The following is a 15,253-nucleotide window of genomic DNA, read 5'->3' as shown; positions in this document are numbered from 1 at the left end:
TCTCACAATTCTAATCAAGATATAGTGACGACCTTATAGATAACGATTTATACCAACAAACTGAGGACTTGAAAAAATACTCTAAATTAGTACGAGCGAGTGAGCCGAAATTTGTATATTTCCGCGTCATCATTACGTTTTGTTATTATCTTGTTTGATTCGGGTTTTTTTGCACACCCCCCGTATGTTCGAAACCGTTGGCGCCTTCTTTTGATCCCATTGGCGATCGCTTCAGAACGAAAGAAATTGCAGCCGCTGTTCCGTGTAACATTTTGCCTGCTAAATATAAAATGGCATGTGTGAACACACTGTCATTTTGTCATCATCACGTTTTGTTCTTACCTTCTTCTTTATATGAATTTTGGCGAGCGAGCGCAGCAAGCGAGCCGAAAATTTTTGTATTTCAGCTCACAGAACATGGAATTTTTGTGTGAACACAATAAACATTGTCATTTTGTCCGCGTCATCATCATGTTTTGTTTTTATCTTGTTTGATTTGGTTTTCTGCCCCCCCCCCCCCCCCATTCTCCCCTCCCATTCTCCCTCTCCCCCCCCCCCCCCCCTTTTCCGGGCGAGGTTTTTTTTTTCCTTCTTCTTCTTCTTTTTTTTTTCTTCTTCTTCGTTTTTTTCCTTTTTTTTCTTCTTCTTCGTTTTTTTTTCCGTTTTTTTGCACCCCCAAGGAGTGGCGCCCAGGGCACGTGCCCCCCTTCCCCCCCCCCCCCCCTAGATACGCCACTGCTTACACACAACATTGTTCAGTCCAGACTCGGGTTCGAACCCGGGCCGCGTGATCGTGAGGCAGACGCGCTACCGACTGAGCCAACTCACCGCCACAACCTCTATTGGAGCAGCTTCACATCCCATTCACCTAACAATGCATCATGCAAGGTTTGGGTAAAATCTGATAGCTAAAACTGTTTAATAAGAGATGAAAATAATGACTGAGATGACAAGATTCCATGCCAATATACCACACCATTATGTGCCCATTGAGTCATTTCCTGGCTCAGTCACAAAACACAGTCCTCTCTCTCTCTCTCTCTGAAAACAAAATATCGAAATACAGCATGGCAAAATACTGTTACATTACTTCTGAATCTGGAAAAGATACTTGAAATTGTCAAAGTTTTGGCCCTAATATTGGCATAACTCCTGGGCCCAAAAGATGCAACGTGTTTTGTTCGAGCAAATTTGTATCTCCTGCACCAAATACTGACACTTGCCAAGCTTGCTCATGAAAAAAAAAGAACCAAAAACTATGAGTTATAAGGAGATGATAAAATGTCGACTGTCTATGGATGATGTGGGATGAATAATGTTTGACATAAAACAGATGAAAAGCAATTAGAACAGCTTATTTCTTTAAAGCTGGGATCCAGGCTTAAAGGGGAATTCATGACCAATTAAAAGTTAATCTGTTAAGAAAGAGTGAAATTTAACAAGCGCAATAGAAAACTGCACAAAAATTAAGGAAGTTATGAAAATGTGAAGTTTCCCTAATTTTCACAAAACAGTTCCCAACACTCAATATGAATATTCAAATGAGTGAGTTGATGTCATTACCTTACAAATTGCCATGTATTTTGTACAAATCTTCAAATTTCATCTTTTTTTCTTTTCTTTTTTTGTTCAAAGACAATTATCCCCCCATCTCAAATCCCAATATACTTGTCTGATCATTAGTTGTTAGATGTTATTCAGCCAGGTACAAGATGATGTTTTACACTTTCATAGCGGAAAAATCAGTTTTTGTACATGATCAATGGAAAATTGTGAGGTGTGACATCCATAGTTCATAGCTTGCACATTCTTATCAACTATTTGAGAACTGTTTTGCAAAAGTTAGCAAAATTTCACGACCATATAACTTCCCAAATTTTTCTCTGATTTTGATCAAATTTTCATTGTGAATTGTGCTTTATAGAAATTTTCTCTTTTTGATTACACTCACTCTTAAGTGGTCTGGAATTCCCCTAAAGTACTGAGAGATGATAAAGATAATAATCATGTATTTCACCTTTCTGGTAGCCAGTGCAGACTTCTTAGATTTTTTAGGAGCATGAGTGAACTTGTCTTCACCAGGCCTGAAGATGAAAGCTGTAGAGGAAAAAGAAAATAAAGATGGTACAATGTACTTGACTTTGCATGCAAACCGCTGAAATATCATTCTAAGTTTAAGGTGGGTAACTCAAGAACCATGATATAGTGCCAACACTTATAAGCTCTGGAGGTTGGTGCATCTTCAGTACTGATTTTTTCTCCTTCTTGTTTCTCTCCCAACCTTCTTCCTCTTCCTCTCCTCAACTTAAAGTTACATTCCTTCTCTTATTTCTTCTTTTCATTCTCTTCTTTCCTATCTTCTTTGTCCTTCTCCTCCTCCTCCTAAATTTACCTGCAACATATTCCTCCATTTCTTTTTACCAGAAACAACATAAACTGCAACCACAGGAAAGACTCCTCCTATTGTGGTATGCAAGAAGTGACTTCTGCTATCTTTGATGTTGTGTAAGAACCTAAACCAATCATTATGCTGATCGTAGCAGAGTCATATCAAAGATGGATATCTGGAGATGATAAAATGGTTCATAACATGCCTTCCTTGTATGATGCCCCGTCTTGACTCATTCTAAATGATTCTGGCTTAAACTTCATTAACATACTGCACTTATTTCCCTAGAGCTTTCTTTTAAAATTCTCTTAAAGGTACATCAAGCAGTCAACACTGAGAAGCTAAGCATCAATGTGGCACAGGCCCAATTGTAAGGCTTAAAGGCCCAGTTTCTCATCCCGAGAGCCAATTGAGCGGAGGCCGCCATGATGTCCCTACCTTCCTCCAGGGCATCATAGCCCTTCTTGTAGTGGCTCAGGTACTCCACCTCGCTCTTCAACTTCTTCACCTCTTCACTGAGCTCCTTCTTCTGGAACTCGAGATTTGTCTTCTCTGTGAAAAACTCTTCCTTCAAGGTTGATATCTCCTCCTCTTTGCTGAAGGGGGGGGGGGGTGGGATAGTGTAAAGATAACTTTACTTTAAAATTTTGGGGGGACCCTGTCGTTTTGATTGACACTGGTTTCATACATTTACATTGTACCACATACAAAATAAAATTATATTTTCAAAACTAAAGTTTCTCCATACATTCATCTATCATACAGATAGCTGCCTGAATTCAGATTCATTGTTTGCTTTGAATCTTGTAATTGACTTATATGCTGAAGTAATGCCACAACAAAGCAATGACTATGATGATAAACAATGCTCTCGTGTGTTTTAAGTGAGATAAAACTCTACATAATGATCATTTCATGATGGTTACTCAGCCATAAGAGACGATTATAACATACTGGCATGATATTCTCTTACAGACATTTTGTCTAGTGTCACTATATTTCATTTTTTTTTTTTTTTTTTTTTTGGGGGGGGGGGTCACTTTTCTTTGTATCTGTTGGTTCATCTTGCAACATTTTCTATCTCCACAAACCTGGCAATGGTTTCATCTCGGTCGATGATCGTGTCATCCCTGTCTTCCACCGTCGCCTGGAGCTCAGAAATCTCCTCTCTGAGGGAGCCGATTAGCGTGACAGCTTCGTTGAACTGCATCGTCTTGTCAGAAATCCTCTTCTCTAAGACTCTGATCTCCTCTCGAAGTTGCTCTGCCTCTTCATGCCTGCCGAAAATTAGAGCAGCAAGACATGATGCCCTAAACCTATACTTTCTTTTTTTTTTGCATTATGTGTTGCAAGTTTTTCCCTTGATGTTCTTGCACTATTGACAAACCTCTTTCCCTGTTTCTCCATTTTACTACTACCGGTATGTGAATATTGCGACCATAAATCACAAAAACCAACAAAAAGTGGCAACCTCAGAATATACACGAACACTACAAATAAGTGAAATGGGTCAACTCAGTTAATTTTGATTTTCTCTATTTTCAGAAAGAGCAATTATTCTTCTATAGAATTCTAAGTTTGGGATTATAAAGTGAATAGGAAATTGTGTTCTTTGCAGTTTTTCTCAAACTCTTAAAAAAAATTTTTTTTTTAATAGTGTGATTACATTGTAGGTATGTTTTTAGAGGCCATTTTCACTTCTTTTTCATTTTTTTCCATTTCCTTTTCATTTCTTTTCCATTACACACACTTTACTTTCAACTTTAACAACTTTTCAAAAGATGATGCTACTACTTTGAAAGTTAACCACAGTCATGGAGAGAATGATTTTGCCGAGTGTGCAGAATTTCAGCTTAATTTGATAATCCTTCCATGGTGGTTGTTTTGGTATTTGCATCCTATTTTCCTCCATTTGTTGCACAGAGCACCTCATAGTAAGAGTAAGCTTTTGAATCAAAGCCTTATTTCACAAGGCAAGGGGAATAATATTACTCTTAACATGATTATGCCAACAACAAGTGAAAAAAATGTGTACTTTTCATAAAATTGACATCTTGAAGTATTCTCTTTATAGTAGAGGTGGGCTATAGAGGGTGACATTTTCAGAACATGCTCATCACACCTTAGTTTGATGACTTTTTGCCTACTGACACCATTTTTGAAAAAAAGAACGGAAAAAATGCAAAATCCGGGGTGCCCCGGCCGAAATCGTAAAAAATCCAAGATGGCCGCCGTTTTGGCTTTAAAAAGACATTTTTGGCCATAACTCGGCTATTTTTTTGTCTATTGTGATGATTTTGGTGTTTAACCCCATGTTTTAGGGGTCAAAGAAATGGATTATCATGATAATTTTAGTTTAAAACCTAAGCTTCTACATGAAACTAACCTTTTACCCATATTTAGGGTTAAATTTCCTTCTCCTTTACCCCTACCCCAACCACTATTTTTTGCCTTTTTTTTCCACATTTTTTTCAAGTCATGTTAACTACCATACTTTCAATAACAAGTTCTAGCAATCCATTTTTTTTTCTACCGACAATACAGCAAGAAATATACAAATAACTTACGGTATACATGTATGTGTCATGCGCCGATACTGGTATGTGGCTGGTGCATTCAGAATGCATGGTAACTGTGGAACCAGTACTAAATACTGTATCTGCTTTATAGTGACCATTAACATTTTGGTCCTAAGACCCTTAACAATATGAATAAATAGATATAAGAATAAATGTTCCTTCTCCTTTATCCCTACCCCAACCGCCATTTTTTGCACTTTTTTCCGTATTTTTTTCAAGTCATGTTAACTACTTCCATACTCTTAATAACAAGTTCTAGCTATCAATATGGTGTTTTCTTGCAACAATACAGCAATACAAATAACTTACATTATACATGGTTTACATATGTGTCATGCACTACAAGTATGAAAACCAAATGTTTATCAGCACTACAAAGCAGATATACAGTATAAGCACTGTACTGACTTCTGTTACAATGTACTGTACCATGCATCCTGAATGCACAAGCCACACTATATACCGATATGTGCATGACACATACAAGTATGTAAACCATGTATAATGTAAGCTATTTGTTATCATTCATTATCATATCTATTTATTTATATTGTTAAAGGTCTTAGGACCAAAATGTTAATGGACACTATAAAGCAGCTACAGTATTTAATACTGGATCCACAGTTACCATGCATTCTGAATGCACCAGCCACATGACCAGTATTGGCATGACACATACATGTATACCGTAAGTTATTTGTATATTTCTTGCTGTATTGTCAGTAGAAAAACAAATGGATTGCTAGAACTTGTTATTAAAAGTATGGTAGTTAACATGACTTGAAAAAAATGCGGAAAAAAAAGGCAAAAAATGGCGGTTGGGGTAGGGGTAAAGGAGAAGGAAATTTAACCCTAAATATGGGAAAAAGGTTAGTTTTATGTAGAAGCTTAGGTTTTCCACTAAAATTATCATGATAATCCATTTCCTTGACCCCTAAAACATGGGGTTAGACACCAAAACCATCACAATAGACCGAAAAATAGCCGAGTTATGGCCAAAAATGTCTTTTTAAAGCCAAAACGGCGGCCATCTTGGATTTTTTACGATTTCGGCCGGGGCACCCCGGATTTTGCATTTTTTTCATTCTTTTTTTCAAAAATGGTGTCAGTAGGCAAAAAGTCATCAAACTAAGGTGTGATGAGCATGTTCTGAAAATATGACCTAAAATTGACCCTCTATAGCCCACCTCTATTTATAGTTTTTTTTTCTTCAGTCCACCTGGTGACACTCCTGATCACAATGTCAACTCGTGACCAGGCAGGCGGTGAGTGGGATAGGATCTGCTCACCTTGAATCGTAGACCCGCTGGACAAGGGAGAAGTATGGGATTCTCTGGATGAAGACCTTGCTGTCAACCCCTCTGTCTGTCACCACATTGGTGGCTGGGTTGTAGTCTGTGTGCTCCTCCTGAGATCCTGTGTACTGGTGGCTGTAGACAGCCTCTGCAACCCACAACACAGTCCAATCTCACACTCAGATTTTATCAGATATGTATATCTGTCTCACTTGCAGTGAAATAAAAGGTCCCATAGTCTATCCTTCATTCATAAAAATCCTCTTTAGTGATTGGTCTGCATAGTGTTTAAATACTGAACGTAACCAAACACAACACTGCTATGATGTCGATGATTTTAAAAACAAAATTTTGATGGAGAAAAATGTGATATACCGTGACATCGTTCATGGTATAGTGCACTATGCCCAAGTTGGTTTTTCAGTGTCAGCCTCAAGGACCACTGTGTGAATTGCATCCACTGTGGTACACTGATCCTCTGCATTGGAAAATGTAAAAATGTTCTTTGCTTGAACAATTTAATAATGATTTATTGGAGGGATACAGAAAGACACATTATGATGTTATGCGCTGTTTCAAGCCAACAGTGAAATTATGGATTCCCCGGTGACAGAAAAGACATTGTTTTCTTTGGGACTGTACTCCTAAGAAAACTAGGCGTTACTGTAAAAGTGGATATTTTCGCGTGACTAATTTTTCGCGCTTGGCCAGGTAAGAAGAGTTTCGCGTGTTTTTAATTTCGCGAAATCAAGACATCAGCTACTGGAACATATGGCACGCAAAAATATTCGCGTGCTTTTATTTTCGCGCTAGCTTCTGGTTGCGCGAAATCCGCAAAAATTTCAACACCGCGAAAATTTCCACTTTTACAGTATTCCTGCCAGCTTGGAATCCATAATATCATCTAGAGCACCTCAGTGCATTGTACGCTTGTTTACTAGTTTCACCACCACTCTATGAAGGCTGCATCAAAAATACAGAAGGCATTATTCATCATAATCATCACACATATGACAACTTAAACAGTACACTTCCCTTCATGTTTAGTAATGAACATTGTCACATCTTTAACACTTAAATTAAATATTTTAATTAGCAATTTGTTCTATAGATATCAAGTATAATTATATCAGTGCTTTAGAAATAGAAAGTTTTTGAAAGTGTTTCATATTCACTCCAGCAGCAGCATAGAATGCAACTTTAATACTAAGTACTGTAGAAGTGAAATCTTTTAGCATTTTGCGTGACCAGAAACTAGTACAAAAATAAAAGTACAAGAATATTTTTGCTTGTTAAACACTTTGTACATACCGGTATGCAATGTCTTGAATTCGTAAGAATTAAAAATGCCATAAAATTCATCCTACTCTTTAATACACAGTTTACATCTTAAACTTCTTCACTGATCCGAAACTCCATAAAGGTGTTAAAAGAAAATGAAAGTGACTTAAAATGCATGTCACATTACATAACTAGAGAAGCACTCTGAGAGCGCAGACCTCCGCCAAGCATGCAAATCATTTTCACCACCGATCTTGTTCATCCGTAGAGATATCAGTGATTTCCACCTACGTACTGCATTGTGTGCTGAAAGTTGCCAGATTTCTCAATATAGAAGCCTTTGTTACGTCAGGAAAACCCTCAGCTGCACCCCAGCAGAAACTGGAACACGCACTTTAGTGCACGCAGGCAAACCTCAAATACGCACAGCCTGAACTCCCAAGTTCATTGACCCTACCTGCCAAAATGTCAAAAATCCTTCATAAATTCCCCCAAAATTCTCGGATCACTGCCAAAAGTTAATCCTTTGGTACTTGTGTCGTTCTTAACCTTTCCTGCAAGTTTCATCCAAATCCGTTCACTACTTTTTGAGTTATTTTGCACACGGACAAACAAACTAACGAACTAACGAACTAATGAACAAACCAACGGTAACGAAAACATAACCTCCTCCCTTGGTGGAGGTAATAAAGGACTTGAGAAGCAAATAAAACTCAACAAGTGTTGTAACTTGCTCACAGTCTCAAAAAAGCTATACTTAGAATTACTCCCCCACACACGAACACACACACAACAACAACACCAAAAACAGTTTCCAGAGTGTCTAATTTATGATAGAGGTTTGAATTACCTGGACACAAAAGATTTTGGCAAGCATTGCATGTATATATTGTGCATCAACTTACCAAATGTCTCGTCCCGCACCATCTTGAGAACTTTTCGAAAAATCCCTAACTGTGGCAGGACTTCATCGAACACTTCAAATATGGCAAAGGCTCTATCAGAAGAAGGGTTTTTGATGTTCTGCTGCCTGATCTCATTCAGTCGTACCTCAAATGTGGTAGCTGTTCAACAAGAAGCAGAGTAATAATGATGTTAAACCAATTACTATTAGAATTACGCATTCAGCTAAATGCAGACATGGCATTGGAAATTACAGAAGTCAAAATGTTGCAGACAGAAAGACTCATTTCACACTCAGTGGTGGTGAGCTAGAACTCTACTTATCTTATTCTTAGGCATGTTTATGAATGTGTAGCTCTGTATTCCCTAGTTTACATCTGAACATTGTGATTAGCTGCGCATGCACATGTGCACGTATTTGGGCATTATGATTTCTGATTTTGGCATCTATGCAGTGCCTGTACTGAGCCTGATGTACAGTAGAGTGTAGTGAGACGAAAGTCTATTATTTCTTTTATAGACATCCCTAATTTCAAATACATTTAGAGGTCTAGACTCTAGGCCCTACATCTAGATCATATAAATACAGACTACAGTCGTACAGCAAATCCAATCGCAATATTCAACAGACTCAATTGGTCGACGGTCTAGAAACCGATTCTAATGCATTAAAAACAAACAAAAATACAAACAAAGTCGGACAAAGTCTACGGGTGACTGCCTACTCTGTTACGAGGCCTACACTGATCATGGAGTAGGTCACTACTACTACACTAACCGTCGGCGTTTGTAGGTGTGGGTGCCGAATTGAAATAAAGTTTGCTTCTATGTTCTACAAATACAATGTAACTGTGTGATGTTTCAGGTGGAGAGGTGATCCGAAATTTAATTCACTTCTAAAAGAAGTGAAGATTTAGACCTCTAGATTTAGACCTATAGAGGTCTAAATCTAGATCTAGAGAGGGGTCTACTACTAGATCCGAGTATCTTTCCATAATAGGCCTACGATATACAATGTGTACATAGACCCTCTGCTAGTGCTAGCTGCTGGTCTCTGCTGAGAGAAACAAACATCGTTTACAAGCAGATGGGACTACGTGGTAAAGTCTGTAAATTAACAAAAAGGCTCACCCGGAGAATAGGTTTCCAGCACACTGATTTGCCTTTCTTTCCCCTCCATGATGGCGAGACTTCACTGAATCATTGAAATCTTAATACTGATAGCACAAAACATGACGTTTATTAGCTGCAAAGGGATAAACGCCGACCATAACAACGGCCCCTTTCGCTTGACGTTGCTAGCCGATCATGCCGTCAAGTATGGAACGCCGCATGGTGTGTATGGTATGGTATGTACGATTTGGATTTCTACTACAGTACATTTTTTTTTCTTTTTATTGGTATCTTCTCTTGTTTACAGAAATTAGTAAGAGTAACAATTAGAGATATATACACTAATGATAATAATGGTGTCAAGAATATTGGTAACAATGACGATAACGATAAAAGCAATAATGATGATAATAATGATGATGATTCTAACAGCTCGGACATTACTACTGACAATTATGATCATAATAACTATACATTATATACTAATATTAAATGGGTTAGTCAAATACCGGATAGTGATAGGCTAAACACAGTCACGTGATGGAGGCACATTGGTTATTATTGGTTATTTTGTAACAAATGACAAACGATAGGGCCTACCAAAGGATTGGACGATCATATTTTTCACGCAATCGGTAGAATAAATTTGCCTATTCCATACAATGTGAAAAAGCAGATTTGACTAATCCATGTAATATAACAGATGATAACTTTTGTTGTCGGGAACATGTACCAAACGTTCCACCCTCAGAGTTTGAAATGCTATTTCGGGAGGCTATAAGTCCCTCGACTTCGCCCCTGGACTTATAACCTTCCTCAATAGCATTTCAAACCCTTCGGGTGGAACATTCGGTATGTGTCCCTCCCCCGCCAATCATCATCTACTTGTATAAATTGACAGATGTTTAATGGTAGTAATAATAGTAGGCCTGACAATAACAATAATGATGATGACAATAATAACAACAATAGCAATAGTACACAGAAATGTTAATTAAAAAGTAGCTATTATATCATTATATCAAGGAATGCAATGTAATGTATTGTTATCATTACTAATAAAGACAGAATAAACTGACCAGAAAGAATATAAATTATTAGTGGAAAAGTGAGCAAAGAAAATGGGATTCCATCGGGATTCATTACTGGTACAAAGACTGTATCATTACCACATTTACAATAGTTATTATCATCAGCATTCTTGCATTCAGGCAAAATTGTCTTCTTTTGGTTTATCACGTTATTGAGGGAACAGCTCCTGATTACAATGTTTGTTTGTTTCGTCAATACCAACCTTCACGAACTCTTCGATCCTCAACTTCAGGTCTCTTACATATTCCGTTTTCTAGGAAATCTTGGGGGGGGGGGGGGGGGGGGACGAGCTTTCGCTCACGCTGGACCAACACTGTGGAATTCACTTCCTCGTGAGCTGAAAGACTCAAGCTCTATAACATCTTTCAGGAGTAATTTAAAATCCTATTTGCTTAGCAGTGCATTTTGAAGACCAGTGTCTTTTGAAGACAGACTTTCATGTCTTTTTTTTTCTGCTTCTTCATCTTCTTCTATTACGGTGATGTACTTGTATCTTCAGTCTGTTTGCTTTAATGTACTATTGTAAAGCGCCTTGAGCATTTAATCAAAGTGGAAAACGGCGCTATAGAAATTGTATGTATTATTATAGTCAAAAGTACATATCATCTTGAAGATTTTTGCCTATTTGTCTTCTCTCTCTTTCTGTGTCAATAATTTTATTTGTATTATATTATATACATATACGTATAAATGTTCTAAATGTAAATAAATTAACGACTGCAGTGGATGGACATGATAGTATTAGGTGTATCATTATGTGTGTTTTTGTAAAATCAATGTTACATCACACGTTACCGTTAAAAAAAATAACTTTGAAATCAGACTAAAATGCTCCTACTCCATCTCTTTCATTCCTCCTCTTCTTTTCTACAACTACAACCTCTGCACCTTCTACACTCAAGATTCAAAGATTCAAATTTATTTTCGTTCCCATCAAATAAACATAGAAATTATATACAGTGTATAAGCAGAACATAATATTATTTGTAATATTTGTAACTCTTCACCTTCTATCTCATCTCAGCCATGCATACTAATCGTACGTATCATAACCGGCTACTGAGAACGTTCATGAATAACAATTATTCATGAATACGATAGCATGCACATTAACCCTTCGTGTACTTTGAATCTCGTTTTACGGAGAAAACCCCACAGGATAGAACACACTGTCAAAAAGTCCCTGGAACAGAAAGGGTTAAAGACATCCACGACGCACTTGCCCAAATAATTTTACAGAGACATATTATGAATGCACAATATTCATGAACACTCAACACATTTATTGGAAACATTCGGGGGAGAATTAAAATAATGATTCACAAAACAAACAAACAAACAAACAAATAGACAGACATGTACGCGCACAACTTTCTGGACCTGTATTTACGTACTCCTTTTAGAGTGCGGCTTGGGAAATAAGGGAAAATGACTTTTCAGATGGTCTCGGTGCTATGGAGAATGCCATATACCACTATATAGAGCGATCTCATTTCCCTTGGCAAATATGTAGATAATGAAGACGCACGCTCCTCGAGTACATCTGCATTCATACTCCGCAGGCGGTCTTCCTCTCATAGGCAGACGACATCTTGAGTCGATGGAACATAGGGACACGTGATTTGTAGCAAATATAAAGATTTTAGGTTGGAGAGCGAAGGAAAGAAAAATAGAAGGAGAGAAAGAAGATAGATATCTAGAAAGAAAGAGTGAATGAAAGAACGACAGAGAAAAGCACACAAAATAATCAGAAATAGTGAATTGAGAAAAGAAAAAAATAAGAAATTCGACTTGTAGGACCGTCGTTGACGTGCTGCGAGAGGGAATGATGCACAGTCGCATTGCAGCAATAAAGTGACTATGGGTCCACATCATAGAATTTAGATGAAATGATATGTTCTTACTGTCGTGACTGCATTGTTTTATGACATGATTAATTTTCAACTTATCACAAGTTCAAAAAGGCTTTAAATTTGGTTTCTTCCAGTGATGTACTGGATCTGTTTCTACAGATCATCGACAATTTTTGAAAATTTTCTTTATTTTTTTATTTTCATTTCTTCTCCTTGACTATTCATCCAGATTTGAACTCACTTTTGGCATTACATAAACCAGGGACGTGGTCAAGTCCACCTAGCTACTTTTACAATGCTTGTGCAAGTATAGAATATAACATTATCCTAATCGTTTACGAGGGATGAATGAAACGAGCTATGAAATAACTCGTACTCGGGTGATAATTTTCACTCTGCTTGGGAGACAGGAATGCAATTAATGAAATAAGTTCAACCTATACAGTGAAAGTGAAATCAATCACATTTAATCCACAGAAAGCACAAGAGTTTATCTCTCTTATAATTATTGATTATCTTGTGGGATAATGATGCTTCTTGAAATGAAGTCAGTGCACATAAAAAAAGAATTATGTCCTCATGGTACCGTCTCTATATTCGTAAATCCTTGCACAGTTATAGAAATTACCCCCCCCCCCCCATCATAGAATTTAATTTGCAGCCTCAAAAATTGACTGACGAAGAAAATACCTGTTGCCTCTTGCAGTTGAAATGTGGCCTTAAACTTTTGATGATTTCCTCTTTCTTCAAAAAATAATAATCACGTCTAAGCAGGAGGATTGTATGGTGTTCATAAGAGGGAGAGAGAGAAGAACACGTGCACGACTGCTATACGACTAGAACCTATTAATCCCAGCGAACACATCTCAAATCAGGAACGATTTTTTTTTCGACACCGCTTGCTAGAATGTGAAACCTATGACATAACTTTAACTAGTACTAAATACAAAGTAAAAATCAGATGTTAAACAAAATAAAATAAAAACCCCAAAATAACCTCTTCCCCTTCAAAAAAAAAAAACCACACACACCCAAAAACAAGAACAAAAGCGTGAATGCAATCAGGTGCATATGGTGCAGTAAGATTCCACGCAGGGGTAATGGGACGTCTGCCACCTTCTCCCAGCTATTCATTCTTCTACCCCCAGCATATCGATTCCTAATAGCTTTTTCAACTGGCACAGAGCGTCTCTCAGACGAGGGGGGGGGGGGGGATCGATAATCTATAAGAGAGAGGAGCGGAAATTAGGCATGCATGAAAGGAGGTAACCTTGTGGAAGTCGGTCTCTCACACTGTGTACAATGACACCTGAGATAAAGTCTTTTCATCTTCATCGTCCTCTTTTTTTCTTCCTTTTATCCCCTTTTCTATCTTCAGATTTATTGGAGTGGCCCTGCGGATTGATTGTATCCAAATTATGGAAAGTAATGTGTGTTAATGTGTGTATAGAAAGGAGAATCGCTTTGGATTATATAGATGGTGTGTATAATAATTTCTGCGTGTTTGTGTGGGTTGTCTGATATCTATACATTGTTTACAGGTCAAAAACAGAGAGCGCATTCAAGTGTATATATCCATATAGGGATATTGTGAAAAAGCTAAAAGAATATCAGGATAAGGAAATGACAGAGGGCCCCGGATGTATGAGAAGACATAAGTTAGACAGTGAAGTGCGAGGGCACTGAATTGCATCAAATGCCTTTATTTGGCTTTAAGGTTATGATTTTGTTCTTTTTGGCTGTATTCAATTTCCATAGTCTCATGGGTAATCATATTGCATGCTTTCCGAGGGATACATGCTCCAGGGGTGTCGGTTTGTGCATGGGTTAGAGAAAAAGGACAGGATTGGACCAGTACAAGGGACAGAGTAGGAAGGTAAGGGGGGGGGGGAGGAGGTGTAGAACAGTGGCGGAACCAGAGGGGTGCAACCGGCGCACGCCCCCTCCCTTTATTTTTCGTTAAAAATAAAAGAAATAAAAAGAAATAAATGGAATGAAACCCGGAGGTGGCATCCAGAAATATTAGTTCCCCCCCCTTTACAGAATTCCTGGATCCGCCCCTGTAGAAGAAAGGGAAGGAAGGTGAGGGAGAATGACCTATACAAAAGGGTTGAGAGAGAAATTAGAGCTACAGAATGGAAAGGATTGATTTTTGTTATCATTATTCATACTTGTATTGTTCAATCTGTTTCCTGCTAGTAATTACTGAAAAATGAACACTTTGTTCATGTGCTTATAACTATCAAGGGAATCAAACAGTAATCCTTTTGATTGCAAAAATAAAAAATAAAGAAGGCTATGACTTATAGGATTTTGTAAATTTCGGCGTGGGAGGGTAGTTATATTTTGATAAAAGATTTCATTCTCATTTTGATTGTTGTATTATTGATTTATGTTTTGTACATTTGTTTTGAACATTTACAGTGTATATTACATGAAGTGAACTGTATATTGTTGAATGAAATGGAAACAAAAGAAAATGCCGAAAATGTGTGTTTGTGTTTAAATGCGTTCACGAGTGTGCATGAATGCGTTCGAGTCTGCGTGTTTGTCATTGTGATATGATAATGATGAAAGGAGTTGGCGAAATGCTAAAAGAATAATTGAAGGAAGAGGGGTACACTGTCCCCAAGTGTATATTGTTTTCAGCCATTATCTAAAAAAAAAGTATTATACACGTACAACTGTTTTATATATATAAGATATGTATATATATATATATATATATATATATATATATATATATAT

At 37.5% G+C, this 15,253-nt stretch overlaps 1 protein-coding gene across 1 annotated transcript in view; it reads right to left on the bottom strand.

The window, feature by feature from the left end:
* The window catches only part of LOC139742223 (uncharacterized), a 36,215-nt gene extending 26,512 nt beyond the window's left edge, over positions 1-9,703 (bottom strand). The window contains exons 1-6 of the mRNA XM_071652800.1: positions 9,579-9,703; positions 8,450-8,608; positions 6,258-6,411; positions 3,481-3,666; positions 2,828-2,985; positions 2,018-2,097 (exon numbers count right to left, since the gene is read on the bottom strand). Of these exons, the coding sequence (XP_071508901.1) occupies positions 2,018-2,097; positions 2,828-2,985; positions 3,481-3,666; positions 6,258-6,411; positions 8,450-8,608; positions 9,579-9,627 (786 nt within the window). The 5' untranslated portion in view covers positions 9,628-9,703. The remainder of the gene's footprint in view (positions 1-2,017; positions 2,098-2,827; positions 2,986-3,480; positions 3,667-6,257; positions 6,412-8,449; positions 8,609-9,578) is intronic.
* Between the last annotated feature and the right edge of the window lie 5,550 nt (positions 9,704-15,253).

This window comes from Diadema antillarum, unplaced genomic scaffold, assembly GCF_040938485.1.
Source record: "Diadema antillarum isolate AM-2024a unplaced genomic scaffold, OU_Dant_1.0 seq00000988_RagTag, whole genome shotgun sequence".
Lineage (NCBI taxonomy): Eukaryota > Metazoa > Echinodermata > Echinoidea > Diadematoida > Diadematidae > Diadema > Diadema antillarum.
This window is presented reverse-complemented; position numbering and strand designations above follow the sequence as displayed.